This window comes from Natrix helvetica (genome assembly GCF_964273705.1).
Source record: "Natrix helvetica genome assembly, chromosome: 3".
In the NCBI taxonomy this organism is placed as follows: domain Eukaryota; kingdom Metazoa; phylum Chordata; class Lepidosauria; order Squamata; family Natricidae; genus Natrix; species Natrix helvetica.
Window position 1 is genome coordinate 58,091,807 of NC_138549.1, and position 23,862 is coordinate 58,115,668.

The 23,862-nt window shown below is 42.7% G+C and overlaps 1 protein-coding gene across 1 annotated transcript in view; it reads right to left on the reverse strand.

The window, feature by feature from the left end:
- PDE4DIP (phosphodiesterase 4D interacting protein) overlaps positions 1-23,862 on the reverse strand; it is a 356,229-nt gene that overhangs the window by 109,310 nt on the left and 223,057 nt on the right. Inside the window, exon 24 of the mRNA XM_081947133.1 lies at positions 18,007-18,221. Coding sequence (XP_081803259.1) covers positions 18,007-18,221 — 215 coding nt within the window. The remainder of the gene's footprint in view (positions 1-18,006; positions 18,222-23,862) is intronic.

Here is a 23,862-nt window from a genome sequence, read left to right on the forward strand (position 1 = left end):
CTCCTAGATGCCCGGCTGTCAATGGACGACCATGTGGCAGCCGTGGCAAGGGGGGCGTTCCACCAGGTTCGCCTGGTGCGCCAATTGCGCCCCCTACTGGACAGGGATGCCCTACGCACGGTTACTCATGCACTGGTGACGTCTCGGCTGGACTACTGCAATGCTCTCTACATGGGGCTTCCCTTGGGACGTGCCCGAAGACTGCAGCTAGTCCAGAATGCAGCCGCGTGGGCCATCATGGGGAGTACCAGGTACTCCCACGTAACACCTTTCCTGCGTGAGCTGCACTGGCTGCTTGTGGTCTTTCGGGTGCATTTCAAGGTGTTAATTACCATCTTTAAAGCGCTCTATGGCACAGGACCTAGCTACTTGCGGGATCGCATCCTACCGCATACTTCCCTGCGACCAATTCGCTCTCACAGGGAGGGACTCCTCCTGGTGCCGTCCACTAAGCAATGCCAACGGGCGGCGCCTAGGAGTAGAGCCTTCTCTGTGATGGGCCCAACCCTCTGGAATGACCTCCCCCCCGATATCAGAATCACCACCGACTTCCGCTCCTTCCGACAAAAACTGAAGACTCACCTGTTTCGTTTAGCCGGCTTGGCCCATTCATAGTCTTATCTTACCTCCAGGCAGATATTTTTAATTGCGTATTTTTAGGGGTTATTTTTAAACATTGTTTTAATTGCTTTACTTTAGGTACAGTTTTTACAGCCTCCTCTTTTAAGTATTTAGTATTTATTTATGTTTGTATTTATTCCCATGTATTTATGTGTGTATCTGACTGTACACCGCCCCGAGTCCCTTTTGGGAGAGGGGGCGGTATAAAAGTTTGAAATAAAGTAAAGTAAAGTGTCAATTTTTGAAATTTTAATTTGATCAGTGTGGAGAACATGTACTCCCTCCCCCTCATGAAGGACATGCTAGCACACCTCGTGAAAGGGAGAATTTTTTCAAAGCTGGATTTAAGGGAGGATTACTACCGTATCAGAATTAAGGAGGGAGATGAATGGAAAATGGCATTTAACACACCTCTTGGATGCTATCAATTCAAAGTGCTACCATTTGGGCTGCAAGGGGCCCCTGCAGTGTTTATGCAATTAATAAACAAAGTGTGCTCCTGGGGGTGTTTTATTTGCTTTTGCTTGCATGGTGCTCTTTTGGCTGACTTTTCTTTTTACTAGATAATTTTTAAAGTAGTTTAGGAGTCAAGTGGTCCACCTCAGGAAACTGAGTTTTGCAGCAATTCTCAGCCCCAAGGAGCTTACAATCAACAAGTCTCCCTCTCAGTGTGTGTATGTGTGTGTGTTTGTGTCTTGTCTCTTTCCCTCCTCCCCCCTCTGTCTGTCCCCTGGGGGGGAGGAACTCCTGAGCTGGGTGCTAAGAATCTGACATCTGGAGGCTGACAAGCCACATGCTGAAGACCAGCTGGCAAGCAGGGTGGTGGGGCAATCCCACAGTCTCCCCAAAAGTAACACATCTCTTGTCACTTGAAACTTGAAGACTCAAGGCAGCTTTTGCCTCCTGCCACTTAGGCTCAGGGCTGTAAGCTGCATCTGCGATGGAGAGAAGCTGCTGGGGTCAACTGTAGCTTTGCTGTCCGTTGCAGCTAGGAATCAGCCAGCTTTTATTATTATTATTATTTATTATTTATTCGACTTATAAGCCGCTCCCTCTCCTCGAAGGGACTCGGGGCGGCGTACAATAAAATACATAACATGTTGCACGGAGGAGGTATATAGAAAAAAATCAATATTACAGTTCATTAATAACACAATAATAATAAAGTTAAAAAACATTAAAATACCCTAAAATTTAAAATTGCCAGGGGGATTAGAGGATAGAATTATAGTTAAGCCAGGCCGGCTAGTTGGAACAGGTGGGTCTTGAGTTTCTTGCGGAAGGAGCGGAGATCAGTAGTAGTCCTAATGTCGGGGGGGAGGTCATTCCAGAGGGCTGGGCCCATCACAAAGAAGGCCCTGCTCCTGGGCGCCGCCCTCTGGCACTGCTTAGTGGACGGCACCCGGAGGAGTCCCTCTCTGTGAGAGCGAATTGGTCGCAGGGATGTATGGGGCAGGATGTGATCCCGCAAGTAACTAGGTCCTGTGCCATGGAGCGCTTTAAAGATGGTGATCAACACCTTGAAACGCACCCGGTAGACCACAGGGAGCCAGTGCAGCTCGCGCAGGAGAGGTGTTACACGGGAGTATCTCATACTCCCCATAATTGCCCGCGCGGCCGCATTCTGGACCAGCTGTAGTCCCCGGGTGCATCTCAAGGGGAGCCCCATGTAGAAAGCGTTGCAGTAGTCCAGACGGGACGTCACCAGCGCATGAGTGACTGTGCGTAGGGCGTCCCGGTCCAAAAGGGGGCGCAATTGGCACACCAGGCGAACCTGGTGGAACGCCCCCCTCGCCACAAGGACCTCTGTGCTACACCAGATTGGCAAGGATGCCTCTCTATTAAAGCTGGTCCAGCCAGTCACCAGCCTCCCCCTTCCCACTGGGCATGTGAGCACTTCTGGCAAGGAGGAGGAAGGTGAGTGTCTCCCGGTGAGAGGAGGCTTGGCGGGTGTCAGAGTGGCAGCGAATCCTTTGCAGCTCCTGAGGGGGATCGAACCTCCCTTCTCGTAATATCTTCATCTAACGGCATCGCTGGCAGCTGCTTCCTGTGGCTCAGGAGGTCCACATTCTTGTCACTGCTGCTTGGCCTCCTCAATTCACTGAGGCAGGAGGCTGCAGCAACGGCCACAATGCTAGTTTCATTCACTGCCTGCACACTCAAGGCAGCGATTAGCCAAGCGAGCAAGCCAGCAATCTGCTAACTGCCTCTAATCTGTCTGCCCATGCCCGGTTCCTGTGCCCTTGACTATGCTGCCCCCCCACCTTTCCCCCTGCCTCTCCTGGCCAACAGTGCTCATGAGTAAGGCAGGTAGGAATCTCAAATACAGCTGAGGATGAACATTTGTGTTGTAGCCACTGGCTGGAGCTACTAAATAGGCAGCCAAGCTAAGTGTCTGAAGGACCCCATCCTGTCACTGGGAGTCCAGGCAACTCTGCCATTGGCAAGCAGATGGGCTCTTTGAGAGACGAGTTCATAGGGGGTTGATCTAGCATCTGCGCTGGCTACAACACAATGTTCATTCTCAGCCATATTTGAGATTCCAAGCTTACAGCTCCAAGCCCAAAGCAGTATGAAGCAAGGATTGCCTTGGTGCCATCAGCCTTGGGCTCTTAGTGGTCTGTGGAGGATGTGCTCGAATCAGTGCTGAGACTAGAGCCCTGGGAGGAGGCAGGTGAAGACTTTTATGGCTTTCTTTCTGCCTCACAGAAGCAGAGATGGGTGGGAGGCCCTAGAGCACCCCAGCGCAGCACTCTTCTATGGGCTGCCCACTTACTCTCCCCTTCACCTTGGGCCCCACATCGAGCCCATAACCAGGGACACACTGCTTCCAGGCTAGTCGGGCTGGTGGGTGGGTGAGCCGAAGACCAGTTGGCCAGTGGGGACATCACAATACATAGGGTCTGCAGGCTCTGCAGAAAAAGTAACTGACATCCGGGAGGCGAGAATAAGATGCTGACACTGATGCTGCTGTTGCCAGGGATGAGTTGGCCAGCATCTCCCCCATTTTGAAGTGTGCTAAATTTTACTATGCTGTACAAGGCACTGCAAGAGCAAATGTACCACCACAAAGGCAGAATGCTGTGTCACACAAAGGCAATTTCAGAGCACCGGCGTATCACTCCTCCACCAAAGGGCCCTCCCCTACCCACCTGTGCCCTTCAGCTTTACCTTTGTGGCAACAGCGATATGGTGAGCATTGAACCATTGAAATGAGCAAAACTGGGAAGTGTGACTGGATGGTAGAAGATAATGGTGATGGCTGGAGGAGGGGTGATGTGGGCAGCACAGCCTTACGGTAGGCAAACCACCTCCTCCCCTGGGCCTCCATCAGCTGGGAAAAGCCAGCCATGCAGGAAGTGGCTTTGAGAGGAGGGGCAATGGGTGGGGCAAGGTGTGGAGCTTAATCCCATCACTCTGCGGGCTGGATACATTGGGTCAGCAGGAAATATCCAGCCTGCGGTTTGAGGACCCCTGAGCTAGTACAATGACTTTTAAATACAGCTATTACTGTTTCCAAAATATATACCGCATTGTGTCCGGTGAATCCAAGGAATATGCAGACTCAGGCATGGCTGTCTGCCATGACTAAATTACACAGATAAAGCCTTGGCTGGGAGCCTAGAAAGTTCTCTTCACAAACACAAGATAACACTTACAGAAGGCTTTCGCAATGGCTTGAATATGGACTGTTGTCTCCTGCAAAGATCCTCCTCCCCTTGCTCCACTTATAAACTCTTTGGGAGGGGCCACATCCTTAACCAGTTGTCCCTACTTCTTTCTATAACGTCTTCTCCACTGCTGTTCCTGTCTCTGATCAATTCGACGTCTATGTACATCAGGGACAACCTCCCTCTGTTCCTCCTCACTGCTCCCTGACTCAGATGCCACCTGGTGGCCAACATGCTTCTCTAGTTCCTGCTCTGACTCCAAACACCCTCCAGAGTCTTCCTCATCCTCCAGAGCAGTCCCATAATGGTCTGAGCTGTCAGAGTCCACCAACAACTCAGCCGGCCACTGCTGGACCACAACAATACCGGTACTTGCTAAAATTTTAGAAGGCACCTATGTTAATAGATAGCTGCTTCCATTAGCAGAACAGCTTCCAATATAAGGGGGAATAATCATAAATCCAGCACGTTTTTATATTTGCTTGAGAATCTGTGAGAAACCTTTTGCTAGTGTTAGAATGAGACTACACCGAACAACTAATGTAGTTTTGTCTTCTTGTAGTTCTTGAAATCCATGTCAAAAAATTCAGTGTTTCAAAGGTATTCATATCTTTGTAGCCATTTTTGACATAAGATTGCTAGATTTAAAAATTCTGAATGTTTAAATATTTCATAGAAAAGTCTTTTTATAACGTTGCTCTCAAGCTGTAAGGGCTCCTCTCCTAACTTAAGAAAGTGAAGACTCTTGAAATCGATTATTTCAAAAGGAACCTTTAATTAAGAAGAATGGAAGCCATTAGAGGCAAAGCAACATCAGAATCCCCTTAGGCAATGCAGGTAGAATTAAAGCAGTAGTGACCCCGTCCCATGCAAATTCTAACCAATACACAAGTGTGAAGATGTTTCCTTTATCAACTGTCCTGAGAGCCGAATAAACATACATTCCTATGGCTATCTTCTGTTAGACATTAAAGTGAAGCGTCCCACATAGCCATCATAAACATCCCTCCACAAGGTGATGTGATCTCAGGAATTTCAGTTCCAGGAATAAACATACATTCCCATGGCTATCTTCTTTATATAAGGGCTGCTTGGTTTATTTAGCTGACATCTTGTTATATTCTTAGACCAAGGCAGAACATGTAAAACTAGTCCAGGTGGTTCTAAACAAACTTCGCTCTGCCAAATGTTATGCTAAACTCTCCAAATGGGAATTCCACCAAGAAAAAATTGATTACTTAGGATACCGCATTTCACACCAGGGCATAGAAATGGATCCTTCGAAAGTGCAATTGGTACTTGAATGGGAACCACCCAGAACACGCAAACAGTTACAAAGCTTCCTGAGATTCGCCAACTTTTACTGCCAGTTTATCCCCACTTTCGCCCAGATTGCTCTCCCCATCACCAAGCCTTTAGAAACAAAAGGGGAGTGCAACCCAAAACTGAAGCAGCCAGCAACTGGACAATGGAATGCCAAGCTGCATTTGAAAAACTTAAACGGCTGTTTTCAACAGAGCCAATTTTAAAGCACCCGGACAGAGAAACTGTTCATCATACAAGCAGATGCCAGCGATGTAGCAATAGGAGTGGTCCTGCTTCAGAAAAATGAGCAAGACCAATTACAACCATTCACTTACCCATCCAAAAAATTGAATGAAACTGAGCAAAGGTGGGCTATTTGGGAAAAAGAAGCTTATGCAGTTCGGTGGACACTTTTAACCTGGAGGCATTTCCTAGAGGGGAGTAAGATCCCTTTTGAAGTCTGGACAGATCATAAAAATTTAGAAGCCTTAAAGACCCCAAGGAAACTCTCTCAAAACAAGTACGATGGGCTCAGTGCTTTAAATGGTTTGAATTTATGCTCAGATATCTCCCAGGGGGGAAACTTTTCTGGCAGATGCACTATCCAGAAAACCGCAATACAATAGTATGAATCCAGACGTAATCAAACCCATGATACAAAACAATCAACTAACCACTAAAGTAACCACCAGATCCCAGGCAAAACAAGAAACATTGATGGACAGTGACACCACCCAAACTTCTAAACAAGCTTTAGTCACTGATGAATGGTTTTTGAGCCACAAATTCAGCTGCCTGATGAAAGATAACTTAGCTTGGGTGGGAAGGAAGTTGTATGTTCCAGCTAGCCAAAGACTGTGCTTAATGGCAAAGTACCACAACTCCAACTTAGCTGGACACTTTGGTTTTGTGAAAACTTTACACCTAATTAAAAGGCAATTTTGGTGGCCATCACTAAAAAAGGACATAGAGAGCTATGTAGCTAGCTGCCCTATTTGTGTGGCAGCTAAAAGACACCAAGGGAAAGTCCCAGGATTGTTACAGAAGGTAGCTGAACCTTCAGCATCCTGGAAGGAGATTGCTATGGACTTTATTGTCGAACTACCAGAAGGTGCAGGGAATACTGTCATTTGGGTTGTAACAAACCTATTTTCAAAACAGGCACATTTTGTACCTTAACAAATGATCCCAACTGCCAAAAGTCTAGCCAAGTTATTCCTGATACACATTTATCGTCTTCATGGAGCGATAGAGAAAATCATCTCCGACAGAGGGGTCCAACTCACCTCAACATTTTGGAGGGCATTTTTTACTTTACTTGGCACCACCCAAGGATTGAGCTCTAGTCATCATGTGGAAACTAATGGGAAACTAAAAAATTGAACTCAATTCTAGAACAATATCTAAGATATTTTATTAATTTTCAACAGGATAACTGGACTGATCTTTTACCTTTTGCGTAAGTGGCCTTCAATAACGCTGTCCACTCAAGCACTGGTTTCACCCCTTTTAGAGTAGCAACAGGCCAGGATTTCATCCCCATGTCTGAACTACCCACAGAAGAACCAACTATCCCCTCACTTAAATAATGGATAGACATGCTACAAAACACATGGCCAGTAGTTAAATTAGCTTTACAAGAAGCTGGAGCGGCTTTTAAAATTCAAGCTGACAAGAAAAGAGTAGAACCCAAACCTTTCCATGTTGGAGATAGAGTATACTTATTTACAAAATTCCTGAAGTCATTGCAGCCATCAAAGAAATTAGGGCCAAATTTCATTGGACCTTTCCCTATCACGAGAGTTATCCATCCAGTAACTGTAGAATTACTCCTTCCAAAGACACTCAGGCAAGTCCACCCAGTATTTTACATTAGTTTACTCAAACGAGAAGTAATCTCACAACTCAGACCACCTGCACCTACACCCCCTCTCCCTATCATGATAGAAGGCAAACAACACTTTGAGATTGAGGAAATCCTTGACTCTAGGGCCCACAGGGGGAAAACCCAATACTTTGTTGCTTGGAAGCATCTATCTTCATCCCAAAATGAATGGGTAGCTAAACATCATGTTAGGGTCCCTACCCTATTGAAAAAAAATCATTCCCAATACCCTGACAAACCTTGTTAAAATACTATGATAGAATTTCTGTTTCTATCTTTTCTTTTTCTAATGAACGGCAGCATGTCAGATTCCTAAAAAGTGATACTGCCATTCAATTGGGAGGAAGGGGGCCTTGGAGTTAATTTACTGGCAGTGCCTGCGACAACTGATATTTTACAACTGGTTTCCTGGAGCCAAAATTCCTGAGAACCCATCACCTTATGATGCCTTGTGGGACACTTCACTTTAATGATTATCCAACATCTTCTTAAAAACTTCAAGTGTTGGAACATTCACAACTTTTGGAGGCAAATTGTTCCACTGATTAATTGTTCTAACTGTCAAGAAATTTCTCCTTAATTCTAAATTGCTTCTCTCCTTGATTAGTTTCCACCCATTTCTTCTTGTTCTATCATCAGTGCTTTGGAAAATAGTTTGATTCTCCTGTGCACTGCTTGGAGAGTCCAAGCATGAGTTAAATTCTATCCCTCTGCCCAATGGACTAGATTGAATTATTTTGACTACCCCTCCTGGTCTCCTCTGAGTTCAGTTTTCCAATTCAGTGCAGCCCATTCGTACACATTTAGAGGGTATTCCGAATTATTTTTATAAAGATTAGGATTGTGTATTTTTCCCCTTTCCTTTGAATTTGTGAGAATATTGGTGCTTTTATTTGCCTTTGCCTTGGTTGATTTTTTCCCCCAACAGCTTCTAAGGGTATGCACTGCTCAGTCAAATGTCCTAAGTTCAGGCACTGGGAGCATGCCGTCAGGGGTGCTCTACCGCCAGGCTTGTCTGATTCTGGCGACCCGTGCGGCAAGCTGCTAGGTGCTCTGTTTTAAATTGATTGCGAACGCAATCCTCGTTGCAGCTTCCATTATCGGAGCTGATCAGCATGCTGACTACTGGATTGGCCATTTTGGGCACCCGTTTTTTCTCGCATTGACTCTTTGCACTTGCAGCAGCAGTTCGGCAGTGGGAGGTCCTTTATCAGACTGCAGAAGCGTCAGATTTTTCTTGTGCGCGCTGAAAGGGCAGGGAGGCTAGCACATCAGAGATACCCCACCAAGAAGGGTCTCTCTCATGGAGGCTGAGATTCTTCATCTGAGGGAAATAAGGGGCATAGAACCAGTTCCTCTCAGGCAGGAGCACAAGGGCTTCTATTCCATTCTTTAAAAAGCTAAACAAACATCTGGCTACAAAAATTCAAAATGCAGTCCTTGCAGTCTATCCTTGACTGCATTCAAGAGGGAGATTTTCTGATGTCCTAAAGGAGGCATATCTGCACATTCCCATCATACCGGCACAGACAGTATCTGAGGTTTTTCTTCATGGGGACCCACTTTTAGTACAGAGCCCTGCCATTTGGCCTTTCATTGGCCCCCAGGACCTTCACAAAGATTCTGTCAGCAGTAGCTGCACATCTCAGGTCGCGCCCGATTCACCTCCAGAGCTATGTGGATGACATCTTGATCCAGTTGTCCTCATAGGTTCAGGCAGCGTGCAATCTTCAGATCACTATGTGGACCTTTCAAAACTACAGGTTCATCATCAACCTCGAGAAGAGTCATTTGACTCCCGTCACCAGACTGTTGCATCTGGGAGTGGTGATCGACACCTCATCCTGCCAGGGAAAATGATTTCTTGCCAATAGCTCCTTGGGCAAAGCTTCATACAAGAGACCTGCAGTGGTTTTTGCTTCCAATGCAGAGGGCCAATGCCCAGCAACTCTCCAATCAGAGTGTGTCTTCCACCCAAGGTTTGTTGCTCCCTCAGGTGATGGCAGTCCCCAGCATTGGCACAACAACTGCCAAGGAGGTACCAGGTCCAAAGCGCTCATGTCAGAGGCAGAGGCGGTCGGTTGCTGGGCACAGACATCTGGAATCCATAAGGGAAGAGAATATCTCCAGGGTGAACAATGTTCAAGCGAACTGGCTGAGCAGAACCACTGGAGTGGCATCTACACCTGCGTCTATTCCATCACCTGTCACAGAGGTTCAGCTGCCATCTGGTCAATCTGTTCACCACTCTGGAGAATACTCAGCTTCCTCGCTTCTTCACCAGGTTCCAGACTCTCCTTGCAAAAGGAGTAGATGCTCTATACTGCCCCTGGCCTCCGGGCCTTCTTTATGCATTTTCCTCATTGGCACTGATACCCAGAGTTATCAGGAAGTTCCTGACAGAATGGGTGGAGGTCCTGCTGGTGGCTCGTCACTGGCCCAGACAAACTTGGTTCACCAATCTAACTTGCCTCTGCATCGCCCACTCCTGGAGAATTCCCCAGAAATTAGTCTCTCTCAGCCAGGGAGTCTTGCTCCATCCAGAGCCTCAGTGGTTCCAATTGACCATCTGCCACTTGAGAAGGACCTCCTGATGAGGGCCAGATTCTCCAGCAAGGTCATCAGGACTATTCAAGCCTCCAGACATCCTTCCATCACCAGGATCTATGACGCCACCTGGTCCGCCTTTGCCTGTTGGTGCATTGGACATGAGATTCAGCCTACCGCAACATCAATACCACAGATATTGGAGTTTCTCCAGGAGGGCCTTGACAAGGGCCTTGCACCAAATACGCTGAGGTATCAAGTAGCAGCATTGTCCACGATTCTTCCATCTGAAACGCAACAGCCACTCAGCAGACTCCTAGAGGTGTGTAGTTTTTTACAAGGGGCCTCCAACCTGAGTCCCCAAGTCGTCCATTGTTACCCTTCTTGGCAGCTTTCCATTGTTCTCCGAGCATTTATCAGTGCACCTTTTGAGCCTATCTGCAATTCCTCCTTGAGGCTTTTGACCCTAAAGACTGCCTTTCTTAACGCCATTACATCGGCCCATAGAATCTAGGAGTTGGTGGCTCTGTCAGTCCGGGAGGATCTGTGCATCGTACATCCTGACAGGGTTGTTCTTCGCCTCGGCCTGTCCTTGTTGCCAAAGGTCAACTCATACTTTCACAAAGCCCAGGAGGTGGTCTTTCCAGATTTTTCCCCAAGGTCTAACCACCCCAGAGAGTGTCGCTGGCACTCCCTGGATGTTCACAGGATGCTCAAATGAATGGCCTTCTTTCGTTGCTCTGAAGCCTTATTTGTTTCTTTTCAACCGGCGTCCATGGGCCGCAAGGTCACTTCATCTACTATTGGGTGCTGGCTCAAAGCTTGCATTTCTCTTGCCTACAAGCACCAGGGCAGAATGATTCCTTCATGTATAATGGCGCACTCCACCAGGGGTGCAGCCACAACAGCGGCCTGGGCTACCCAGGCTTCTGTAAAGAAAATCTGCAAGGTGGCAACTTAGATGACTCTGTCATTATTTATCAGACATTATAAATTGTACAAATTTGCATCTGCAGACACTGCTTTTGGCAGAAGAGCTGTGTAGAGTGTTGTCTCCCCGTCATAGTTAGAGGTTGGGTTGTCTGTTTGCCCACCCTAGGACATTTTTGCTTGGGTATGTCCCATGCTTGGACTCTCCAAGCAGCGCATAGGAGAATGACTATTGGCTTACCTGAAGGGTTGTTCTCTGTGTGCTGCGGGAGAGTCCAACCCCACCCTGGGGTATTCAAGTTTGTTTTTTGTCTCCACCTGAATGGACTTTACCTAAGTTGTGGACACTATCATACTACTATGGTGGATTTGTCTTACATGGCACCATGCCTTCATTGAACAACTGAACTCAGAGGAGATCAGGAGATGTGGTCAAAAAAATTCAATCCAGTTTATTGGGCAGAGGGACAGAATTTAACCCATGCTTGGACTCTCCTGCAGCGCACAGAGAATGACCCTTTAGGTAAGCCAGTGGTCACTACCTCTTCTTTGTGGCATTCCCTGAGATATTGGAGCACTGCTATCATGTCTCCCCTAGTCATTCTTTTAATTAAACTGCATACTCCCCTTTGGGTTGCAGGGTGCCCCTGCTGTCTTCATGGAATTGATAAATGATGTGTTTGCATGAACACCTATATAAGGGGTGTCACTGTGTTAAATTGCTTGCTAGCCGAGCTGAGAATAAATTACTGTGCAGGTCATAAGCCTTATCAGCAATGATTTACTGTGCATGCTTTCTGCTCATCACACATTCCAGAGACTTTTTTCCCTTTTGATCTTTGTCCGTCTGCCAGGAAGCTGGGAGACAAACTGCTTCTGCCAAAATGTAACAATTAGATAGATTTGTTTATTTCCTTATTTCTTATTTTTGTATTAAAAGTTTGTTTTTTATTAGAACAAGTTCTCGGGTTTTATTTTAATTTTCACTTCTTAAAGAATATGCCTGTTTGGAAAAGCCGTCGACTCCTAGACCTAATTTAGTTCAGGGTGAAATCTTCCCCTGACAATTAATGGCAGCAGAAGGATGGCTTATAATTTATGGTTTTTCCTTCCAAGCTATCTTCAAGAGATAAGCGACCAGGCTAATTAGAAAGAATGGTCTAGCTACTGAGGTACGCTAAAAAAAAAAACAACTTTCTAGCCATGCCAAGGAAGAAAAAGAAAAAAGACAGATAAGAAACACGCTCACAGGGATCCATTCCCTCAGACACAGAAATGCAAGACTTTTCACGCTGGCTTCCAAGTTCCCAAACTCCAGTAACCGGACTGGATGAACACCCTGCTGTGGGGGAAGCTGCTACAGGAGGTGAAATCTACGAACCGAGGTCAGTAAATCTTCCTTCTGATTATGCACGTTTCCAAATATCTCCAAGAGATTATGACATACTCGGGGCAAAACCAAAACGTTCCATGTTGCCAGAGAAAATTCACTCCCAAACTTTTGGAGATTATGAAACGATTGATGTCTGGCCAAAGCCCTCGCGGCAATTGCCGGCAGAGGAAAAACACCCCCACGGAGAAAGTGAAACTTATGAATCCTTCTCAGGCCCTGGGGAAGATATGAAAAGCTATCGTGATCGGGTAGAATTTTTTGAAAAACAGGTCCTAGAAGCTAAAAAACACTATGAAAGGCTAGAGGCAAGTAGGAGGGGGTTCCCCACTTCCAAAATGTCTGAGGACGCCATCTTGCCTTCTTCTAAACAACCTAAGACACACCCCCAAAAAAGGGACAGCACGGGCCCAGAGAGAGTTGGTTCAGAGAGAGAACCCATTACTGTTCCAAAGGCTCCTAAAGCCAACAAACAGAGAAAACAGAAGCAGGTTGCTCAGAGCAAGCCTGAGGTTCCTCATGAAACTGTTAATGTTGAAAATTGACTAACTGATAAACCTTTGCATTCCAGGTGTATGCACAAGTGGCATAGAAGATTGGGGCACACCAGTTTCCGTGTTCTTAGAAAGATGCCGGAGTTCGCAAAAGGTTTGGATCTAAAGGGGTGTAAGGTGTTTTTGGATTGTGCAGTTTGCAGGAAAGCTAAATCCAAGGCAGTTGCAATTCCCAAACACGCTACACGCCTGTCAACACACATTTTTGATTTGGTACACACTGACATAGTGGGTCCTTTCCCACCATCATTTGGTGGTAGAAAGTATTTTCTAACAATTGTAGATAATCATTCCAGATATGGATTTGTATATCCTATGAGAGAGAAATCTGAGACCTTTCAGATCTTTAAAGACTTTGCAGCTTTTGTTTCTACACAATACCAAGTTCGCATCACCAGAATCCAGAGTGACCGTGGTGCAGAATTCATGTCTCAGCGTTTCCAGGACTGGATGCGTAAGAATGGAATTCTTCATCAGACATCTGCTCCATATACACCGGCTCATAACGGAGTCGTAGAAAGAAGACAAGGGGTTCTACAAACCATGATGCGCTGTCTCCTAGAAGATGCCAACCTCGGTAGCATATACTGGGGTGAAGCAATCAAATATGCAAATTACTTGGAGCAGTGTAATCAATCAAACCCCTTTCTACATGCTGTATGGCTACAAGCCTGATCTCAAGAACCTCCACATTTTTGGTTCATACGCTATGGTGAACACTCCCTTAACTCAAAGAAGAAAGGGAGGTCCAGTAGCAAAGGGACTGAGATTCATGGGTATTGATGATAACTCAAAATGGTGCAAATTTATTGATCCTAAACATGTGATTGTCATTTCACAATCTGCTAATTTTGAGGAAGACATTGACTGGTCCAGGATTCATTCCAATGATCCTGGAGTTTATTTTCCTAGAGATGATATTGCAGATGCCAAGCAGCCTGATGACAATTTACAGGCAGATATTCCTTCTACCAGTTCTTCACAACCTGATGTTCCGTCTTCGCAAGCCGCGGATGCTGATGCTAGCGACGAACGTGAGGACGAGGATGAAGAAAAAGAAGAAAACTGGACTGTTGTTCCGAGACGTTCCAAGAGGGTCACAAAAGGAATCCCTCCACAATGAAATTCGTGGCAACTGACAAAAACACCATTACCTTTGATTTGCAACGTTACTCTTCCTCCTGAGACATTCACACAAATCAAACAGCTTCCTGATTCAGAGCAAGACAAATAGTATGATGCAATGCAGGATGAAATGGACAGTTTAAAGAAACTTAATGTATTCACACCTGCAAAACCTCCAGCGAACAAGAAAGTCATTGGCACTCGATGGGTCTACAGAATCAAGAAGAAACCGAATGGTGAGTCTTTATACAAAGCCAGACTTGTAGCTCAGGGTTTCGCTCAACGTTATCCTGAGGACTACACAAACACTTACTCACCAACAGTCAGAACTGAAAGTGTAAAAATTGCTTTAACCACTGCAACTATTCTTGGTTTAGAAGTTTTCCAATTTGATGTGGACACAGCTTATCTACATGCAGACCTAGATGAAGAGATCTATGTGAGAAGCTCTCCAGGATTCCGAAAACAAGAAGGGGATACCTGGTTCCTGAACAATGGTCTTTATGGTCTGAAACAGTCAGGTTTAATGTGGTATTTATGTCTTACTGACAAACTAAATTCAATGTACATTTGTGTCTTGCCAAAAAAAAACCATCAGCATGTACCTTAGCTAAGCTATTGGTGCAACATCTATACAGACTTCATGGGGCACCAGAATGAAGCATTTCAGTTTCAGTGTATTCAATTCACTTTGTTCTTTTGGGAAGAATTCCTAAAATTACTAGGAATCACCAAGGGGCTTAGCTCCTCCCACCATTCAGAAAAGAATGGGGGATGTGAACATACAAATGGGGCCCTGGAACAATATCTGAGATGCTACATTAATTATCAACAAGAGGAGAACCCAGAAGTGTTGCGGTGGAATGGCAGGGGAAATAGTGAGTTCCGAGGAGTCTCATGAAAACCCAGCCGGCCTTTCGGGAGGCCTTTTGGGCCAGAACCGTCCTGAAGGGATGGTGAAGAAAGAGAGGCAATTTTGTGACCATGAGAAGCAAGGTAAGCTCCTTGGCAGTTCCGAAACAAGCGCTCTACACTGGCAGAGTGGGTGGTGGCCATCTTCAATGACTGCTCTGAAGTCGGGGCATCCAGACAAAGTTTAGAGCAGGAGCAGTGACTGGACAGAGTGTGGAAACTGGGAAGAAGGCTGGCCGACCCAAGGGTAAAGAAAAACCTTTAATTTGGAACTTTTTTTTTTTTTTTGGAGATTTTAAGCAGCAGCTAAGCAGCGCTTGAAAAATGAAGAGAGGGGAAAGGAAGGGAAAAAATGATGACTGCCCAAGAAGATTGTGGCTAAAATATCTGGAACTTAAACATTTTTTTTAAAAAAAGGAAAGGAAAGACATGGAGAAAATAGAAAGACTTATATTGAGTGGATTGGGATTTTTGACTCTTGAAAATACTGACAACCTATTGATTTGACTGATTTGGGGGATTGTAAATGCCATCTACTGAAGGGAAGAGAGTACCACAACATCTGGTAATAAATAACAGTGGAAAAATTTAACCTTGAATACAGAATACAGAAAAGATAAGTGGAAAACTTTCTAAGGAGTGTACAGCTTGTCCCTGTTGTTTTGACTTTCTTTTGCTACAGCTGAGAAAGAAAGTTAAAACTGTTGAAATAGATTGATTCATCCTGGCATTGGATACTACAGCTGGAAAAATTTGGAAATAAGGGACTCAATTAAATGTTGTAAAATATAAAAATATCAAAAACTTGTTAAATTTGAACATGGAAAGTGGGGTGTTTGAAGAAATACTTGAAATGTTAAAAGATGCACGCTCAACACTAAAAGATATTAAAGAACCAGAAAAAGCATTGAAATATATAGAACAGGATGTTGGAGAAGAACTGATAAAAGGAAATACAAAAGAGAGACAAAAGAGGGAAAAAACTGAAAATAAAAGCCAGCTAGGCAATCATACTGAGATTTATAGACACACAGAAAGAGCAGAGAGAGAGAGAGAGAGAGAGAAAGGAAAATACTATCCAAGAAAAGAACCTAAGAGCAAAGAGACAAATAGTAGGAAACAAAAAAGAGGAACCCAAAGGGAGGGTTACTCAAATAAATTATAGAAGAATGATAGGGGAAAATAAGAAGACATACAAAAGGGAAAAAAGAAGAAAAATGGGAATTTAAGAGTAGGAGAGAAGGAGAAAAAGAAAGCTGAAGAAAAATAGAACATTAACGAGAACAAGATATGAGTTGAGAGAAAATGGTTAGGAAAGAAGGAAGATTTAAAAAAGAGAGATATTGGTAGAAATTGAAATATGTTGATATTGTTGATGATATATAGCTATCAATAAGATAACATTGTTAATTGTGGATAACCAATTAAGTAAAATGCTTGTTATATTAAAATGGAATTTGATGATATATGCTGCATATAGAAACCAGAAATAACAAATGGAAAATGAAATGATAAAATTGGTATACTTTTTTCTGAAAGGGTAAAAAATGATTTTGTTTGTTAAGAAAAATTTAAATTAAAGATGGAAATATGGAAAGAAAATGTGGGGCAGAAATCAGAAATGATAATGTGATGTAAAATTAATTATGTATAAGAGAGACTGTTAAATGGAGAAAAAACCCAGACAACACTTTGTAAAGATGTTTTAAAATTTGTAATAAAAAATAAAAAACTTTATACAAAAAAAATTATCAAGAAGATAATTGGACAGACCTTCTTCCTTTTGCTGAGGCTGCATATAATAACACTGTACACAACAGCATGGGATTTATCTCTTTTAAAGTGGCTTCTGGGCAGGACTTTCCTGAATCCCTGAATTTCCCCAAATTACACCACAAAGCACAAATCTTGTTTGAATGGCCTTTACAATTGCAAAACACTGGTCAGTAGTTCCGAAAGCACTTGAAGAAGCACAAGAGTCATATAAAATACAAGCCAACAAGGAACGCTCTCAACCAGCCAAAAGAATTCAAAGTTGGTAACAAGTTATCCAGACAATCTTTTATAGAAGTTAGGTCCAAAGTACACTGGCTCTTTCCACATCAGCAAAATTATTAATCCAGTAACAGTGCAACTTGAACTGCCTAAAAGGTTTAGATGCATTCATCCAGTATTCCATTGCAGGTTACTAAAACAATCAACCACCTCTCCTTTATGCCCTGTCATGAAACCACCTCCTGATCCTACCCTGATTGAAGAAGAGCAACACTTTGAAGTCAAAGACATTTTTGATTTTTGCACACACAGAGGAAAAAATCCAGCATCTAGTAGCTTGGAAAGACTTCCCTCTTTGGAGACAGAAGGGTAGACACTCAGCACATAAGTCCCTCAAAATTTCTTCGAAAGTTCCATGATAGATACCCATATAAACCTCATTGAATGCCAACAAACTAAGCCTACTCTCTCTCTTTTCTCTCCCTTCCCATTTTTTTTCTCCACACAGGATTAATGTCTCTGAAAAGGGAGGCAGAATGTCAGATGTCATCTGCAGCTTCTATGCTTTGCTGGCATCCTGTCATAAAATGCAAGGGAGGGGCAAGGGAATGTAGAGTAGTAGTGATGGGAATGTAAAGATAAAAAGGGGAAGGGGGAAGGTGACATCCTTAATGGAATCCAGAGGTGTCAAACCCAGAATACACCAGTCCTCTTCAAGGACACCTGGCCTCAGAATGGAATGTGAAACTGCATTGAGTTGCACCAAACAGCCAAGCCATTCTCAAAACATCTGAATGGCATGTTATTAGACTGATGAACAGGTTCAAGAGGGAGGACCAAGGAAAGGGGAAAAGTGTAACTTTTGCATAGAAATATTCATATCTACCCTTTCTTTTGATGCAACCCCTTAACTTCAGTAAAATAACCTATCATTCCAACTAAGTGGAGTCGAGGATCTTTCTTTCCCAAGCTGGGGCAAGCCTAATAGTTTTTATACTTCTATACTGAGCCCCCTGATAAGAACTTAGACTGCTGGATGCCCAGATATTTTCTGGGGTCAGTTTGGCTTACTTTAGTTGAGAAATGGAAAAGAACCCAGCTTCCTCAATCTGTTCTTTAAACTCTTGTAGCTCTTCTTCCAGTTTCTTTTTCTGTTCTAAAACATGCTGAACCATCGATTTCGGAGACTGAAGCATCACTTGCTGGTTGCCTTCGCTCTTCAAAGTCAGTAGAGCAGGATAACTGGAATGGCTCATCAGATTGTCATCGCTATCCCCCTTAAAATTCTAGAATGTGCAGATATAATAAAAAAGTTATTCCTAATGACATAATCTAAATCTTCTGAAAACAAATGGCTAAATCAGGCATAGGGAATTTTATGGTATCCATATTTTTGCTAAACTACGGCTACTGGTTATTCCCATCTGAGGTTGTTGGATATTGTATGTCAGAAATATCTGGGAGTGCCACCAGCTCCCTGTTTTTGTATTAAATAAATATATAAATACACAGTGCTAGCAATAAACATGTATTCAATGCAATAACAACAACTCTATATAATTTAATAGTGAGGAGAAACATCAATTAATATTAAAAGAAATAGCAAAGACTAGAACAATATTTTGTAATCTACATTATTGGCCTAAGAGACAAACTGTAGTCAGTCAGTTTTATTTCAGTTATTAACTAGCTTTATATAATAAAAAACAAAGAAATAAAATAAAAGCTAAAATAAATAAAACAAAATGGATTAAAAGATAAGTTAAACACAGCAAACCCAGGTGAAATTTTGTTAGTTTAGATAAAACATTTCAAAGACTGAGACCAGCACTATGACCTCTGTTTAGAGACCATAAGAAGTATAGGAAGAAACAAATAAACAAGAGAATTATCAGTTACTGTTACTATTAAAATTAAAGCAAGTTTAATAAAGTCAAACTGTTCCAATTGAACTTCTATCAAATCTTGCTATTAAACAACACCTGGTGACTTGATAAGAGACTGAATTTCTCTGAACAATTACACAATAATTGAAATAAAAAGAGTCATTATGAACTGGCAATTGAGTTAATGAAGATATGATAATTTCATGTAGCATATCTCAGTAGGTTTAGTTACTGGTTTTGTCACAGTCAGTCTAGAGCTATGATGACGAACCTATGGCACGCGTAACACAGGTAGCATGCGGAGCTATTTCTGAGGGCATGTGAAGCATTGCCCTGTCAGCTCCAGCGCTCATGTGTGTGCTGGCCAGCTGATTTTCAGCTGTTTTTTGCCCTCCGGAGGCTTCCCTGAAGCCTCCAAAGGGCAAAAAACAGCCCAATGCACACACCGGAAATGAGGAAGGGTGCCTGCAGCCTTGGAGCAGCTCCTGGCGCTTGCACAGTAAAGAAAATCTTCTCATGAGGGCAAGTTGTTAATTGCCTTTACAATTAATGGGGAGGGAATGCGCCCATCTGCCTGCTCCCTCCAGAAGCAACCTTGGAAGTTTTCAAGCTTTTTTTGTTTATTTTATTTTATTTTGAAAGGAAAAGATATTTCCAGCTGCTGAAAATGGTGAATGCAAGGAGTCTGCTGGATAGAAAGGTTGTCGAAGCCTGTTCCATGCTCACCTCCTCCGAGGTTTCACAGATTCTAGCATGGAATTTTCTCTCTCTGCCCGCGAAGTGGCCGAGAGGACAGTGGGGGCTCCTTCTGAACATTTCTGCTCAATGGAGGGGAAGGACGCCTTCAGCCTGGAGGGGGAACTGGGTTCATTAAGGGCAGGCGTGCGGGCTGATGTTCCTCCTGCGCTGTCACTACTTAATCGACAATAGAGAGGGCAAATCTGGCTTGTCCAAGGTTGGAGAGAAAAGGAGGGGGTTTCCTCTAATGCCCGGCCTTCATCAGGCCCTTAGAACCAGTGACTTCTGGCTCTGCCCTGGACTTTCAGGTGGGGCATGAGGGAGCAAAGGCAGCCGCTGCCAGGACTCATGACTGGGGTTTTGGGGATTGGGCACAAATGAGCAGGTGGGGAGAGTCCATGTCTTGCTCCGTCTCCCAGCTTAGACTCGGGAGCACTCTCTGAGCCAGGAAGTTTTTCATGGCGGGTGGGGGGCAGCTGGTCCGGGCTGCAATGGAAGGTGGCTGAAAGCACCTGTAGGGGTGGTGAAGCAAAGGAAGGGCATCTTGCAGTTCGAGGAGAGCTGCATCTCTCCTTCCTGACTTGGAAAATTCACCTTAGCCAAAAACATGGAGCAGCAGCAGTCAACATGGCTGCCATGAAGCTGGGGACAGCCAGAACACTTAAGAAAGTGCAGGAGCGAAGAGATCAGTGAACAGAGATTGTTTCTGGGTGAGATGATTTTTCTTTTCTTAAAAATTACTCTAAGGAAAAGGAAAAAATTGCTAGAAAAGAGATTCAAAAAATATAACCGTTTAAGCAGTGAAAAAACTTTTTGAGCGCCATCAGCCCTTTAATAGCCATCAGCCCAAGAATTTAGAATTTAAAGTAGCCAATTATTCCAATCACAAATAAAGTTCACTACAATTCCACAAACAGGAGCCAAAACACAGTCTGCTTGGACCAAAGACTGAAGGAAACTGGGGAGCCAAGGGAAGAAGGAGGTGTGGTAAAGAAATTCCCTCAGTCTCTGGACCAATCAGGCTGTGTTGATATCCCATGCATAGCCCCTTCCACCTCACACATTGGAAAAAGACTACAACCACAAAGCAGACTTAAAGAACTTGGAAAACACCTTGGACTATGAAAGTATTAAGTAAATACTGGAACTGGCTTATTTAAATAATTAACTTTATTTTGAAAGAAATGGATTTTGAGTGAAATAAATGCCTGCTGGAAAAAAGGCAGCATGGAAATATGAGAGGACAGCCCCATCTACTGATGATCAGAAATTTGGACTCTTTTTTGAACTAGATTGTGGCTTTATTGTTTATTTCATCTTTATTTACTATTATGATTGGAGTTGAAGGAACAGTTGTGGAAATAAGAGGACTTTTTTGTTCCAAAATATTGTGGATTCAATCAATGATATAGATGAGAAAATGGAAAACATTTTACAAAGAACAATGAATAAAGGTCAAACTGCCTATGAACTGGTGTAAGTAACACAAAGACTAGATGAAATGGATTACTCAAGCCAGCAAATTGAATACAAACAAGGAAAAAATATGGATCAGAAAAATCAGCAAATGAAGCAACAGCTCGACGAAGAGAAAAGCCAGATAAATGGCAAGCAAAAGGAGTGGAAAGAACAGATGGATTGGCCACATTAACAAATTAATCAAGGACTGGAACAAAAAATAGGACTGACAAATCAACTGTTAAAGGAAGAAAGACTGAAGAAAATAAAACAGACAAATTGACAATTGGAGAGATAGGAAGGTACTTTTGATAAGGAGATTGGACCATGGGCAAACATCCGGAAGAATTGGCAGTATAAGATTGTACTGGGAGAAATGTTTAGATTGAACAAGAATGATATAGATGCAGATAAAATAAAGATGAGGAGTGTGGGAGACTAAAAATGGATAAGAATTGAAGTACTACAGAGGAGAAGAGATGATGGATAGAAAAAATGACCCTTTAAATATTAAAGTAGTTTGATTGTAAGATGAAAAAAAATTAGATAGAGGAAATATTAGAATATAAATTTTTATAGAATGAATAAAAATAACAGATAGAAAAATTAGAAATTTACAGACGTTAAGCATTTTTTAAAGTATGCTTAAATACTTTGAGGATTACTTAAATCTGATAAATGTGACAGATTATTAACTGTTAGTGTGAATTGGATTAATATGAATGATACTCAGAATCAACTTTGCCTATACACAATGGAGAAATGTTTAGATTAAACAAGAAAAATATAGATGACGCTAGAGATAAAGATGAGGAGTTAGGCATTTTTTGTTTATGTATGTTTAAACAATAGAATGAGGATTGCTTAAATTTGATAAATGTGATAGAGATTACTAATATTGTTAGTGTGAATTGAATTAATATGAATGCTACTCAGAATCAAATCTGCTCACACACAAAATGAATGTATATTTAAACAAATAATAATTAAAATATGATGATGATGATGATGATGATGATGATGATGATGATGATGACTGTCTTTTCCAGATCTTTATCTGCTTGTATCCATTGTTGATTTATCTCCTCCATTTTGGGTTAAAACCTTCCTTTTTATTTTAACAATTCTTCCTATTACTTGTTATTAAATTTCATTAAAGAACTTTGTTTCCTATAAGCCAGAGATAAATATTAGAAAGTGAAAGGTAGCAACACTGTCATTCGGAGGTCAGAGGCTGGAGTCTTTGAAACAATGTATTTCTTCTCTTTTCCTCTTTGATCTTACTGACTTTGTACCTGAAGGGTTTGCAATTTGTTTACAGAAACTGATAAAGAGCCATGGGCATGAATTGTTTTCGCAGGTGCTCTTTGAGAACTATTTTAGCAGGGGAGAGAAAGGGAAAAAAAGCAAAACACTTATCCTTTGAAGAGCATAAAAGAACTTGTGTTTAAGTCAATCTAAAATAAAAAAATAGTGGTTTCCAGTTTTTTCCTGGCGCCGATGGCAGGCTTTCTTTGAGCCTGTCAGATCAAGAGACAGTTAGAGGTGTTTTTTTACGATCTTTAACACCTCGGACACTCTTAAATTCTTGGAATTTATGAGGGAGAGATTCAGCTGTCGGGTTGAGCCCCTCTGTAGCCTCCAGGTGGATTTATAGCCTCTGGAGTGCGACGAAGTTTGCCCCCCTTCACAGTTGTTGTATTCTCCTGTCTTTTTGATAACCTCTGCTAATTAGCAGAGCCAGTCGCCGGGGAACAGCCTTAACATCTCAACATCTCAAGAAGGAAGCAAGACTTTTGCAAGTATTTTAAGTCTTAATTGGGGGAAAAAATCTCTTTAAAAAGAACGCTACTGCTGAGTTTGAGAGGCATGGGCTTAGAACAAAGGATTCAAAATGGCGTTGATTTATAGCAGAAAACCTACAGAAAACGAAAGCTAATTACTTGCTGATAGCCGGGGCAGTAAAGGCGGAATGGCTGAAACAACCCTAACTATTAACAATCTTTAAGCCAGTTTACATAACCTGAACTACTTAAATGTCAACGTTTTAACTTCGAGCAACTTAGAAAGAAACATTTGCAAGTATTAATTTACAGCTGAATACCTAAGGAAAACGAAAGTTAATTGAATGGTGACAGCTAGAGGCGGCTGAAAGAATTATTAATTATGGCAACGGAACCAAAGGCTTCCCCAGGTGCTACAATAAATTATCAGGATTTCAAGGACTTTATAAGGGAAGAAAATGCTTTTTTACGCAAAGAAATTAAGGAGGTTAAAGAAATGGTTCAGGATACCATTAAAAAACATGATCAGCTTGATAAAAAACTACACACTTTAGCCACAGGTCTGTCAGAAGTTGTTCTTAAGGTGGACAGGAAAGTTGATCATCTGGCTTTGGATTTGGAAACTAAAACGAAGGAAACAGATTTGAAATTTGTTGAAATGGAGGGGAATATGCAGAGGATGGATAAGGAGATTATTATGATGCAATTCAGATCTATGGAGTACGCTGTTAGACTGAGGGGTATCAGAGAAAACCCTAGAGAGGATTTAAGAAAAGCTTGTGCTGATGCTTTGGCCACGTTATTGAAGATCGAGGATTCTTCTGAGATTTCTGCAAGGATTGACAAAATTTACAGAGTAAATTCACGTATAGCATCACAAAGGCAACTACCAAGGGATGTTGTGATATACTTTACTGAGAGAAATTTTAGAAATGATATTTTGCAAAATTCTTTTTATTCATCTCTTCAAATAGATGGAAAAACTATCGGAGTTTTTAAAGAATTACCCCCAGCGATGTTAAAGCTTAGAAGGGATTTTGGATTTTTGGTAGTGGAATTGA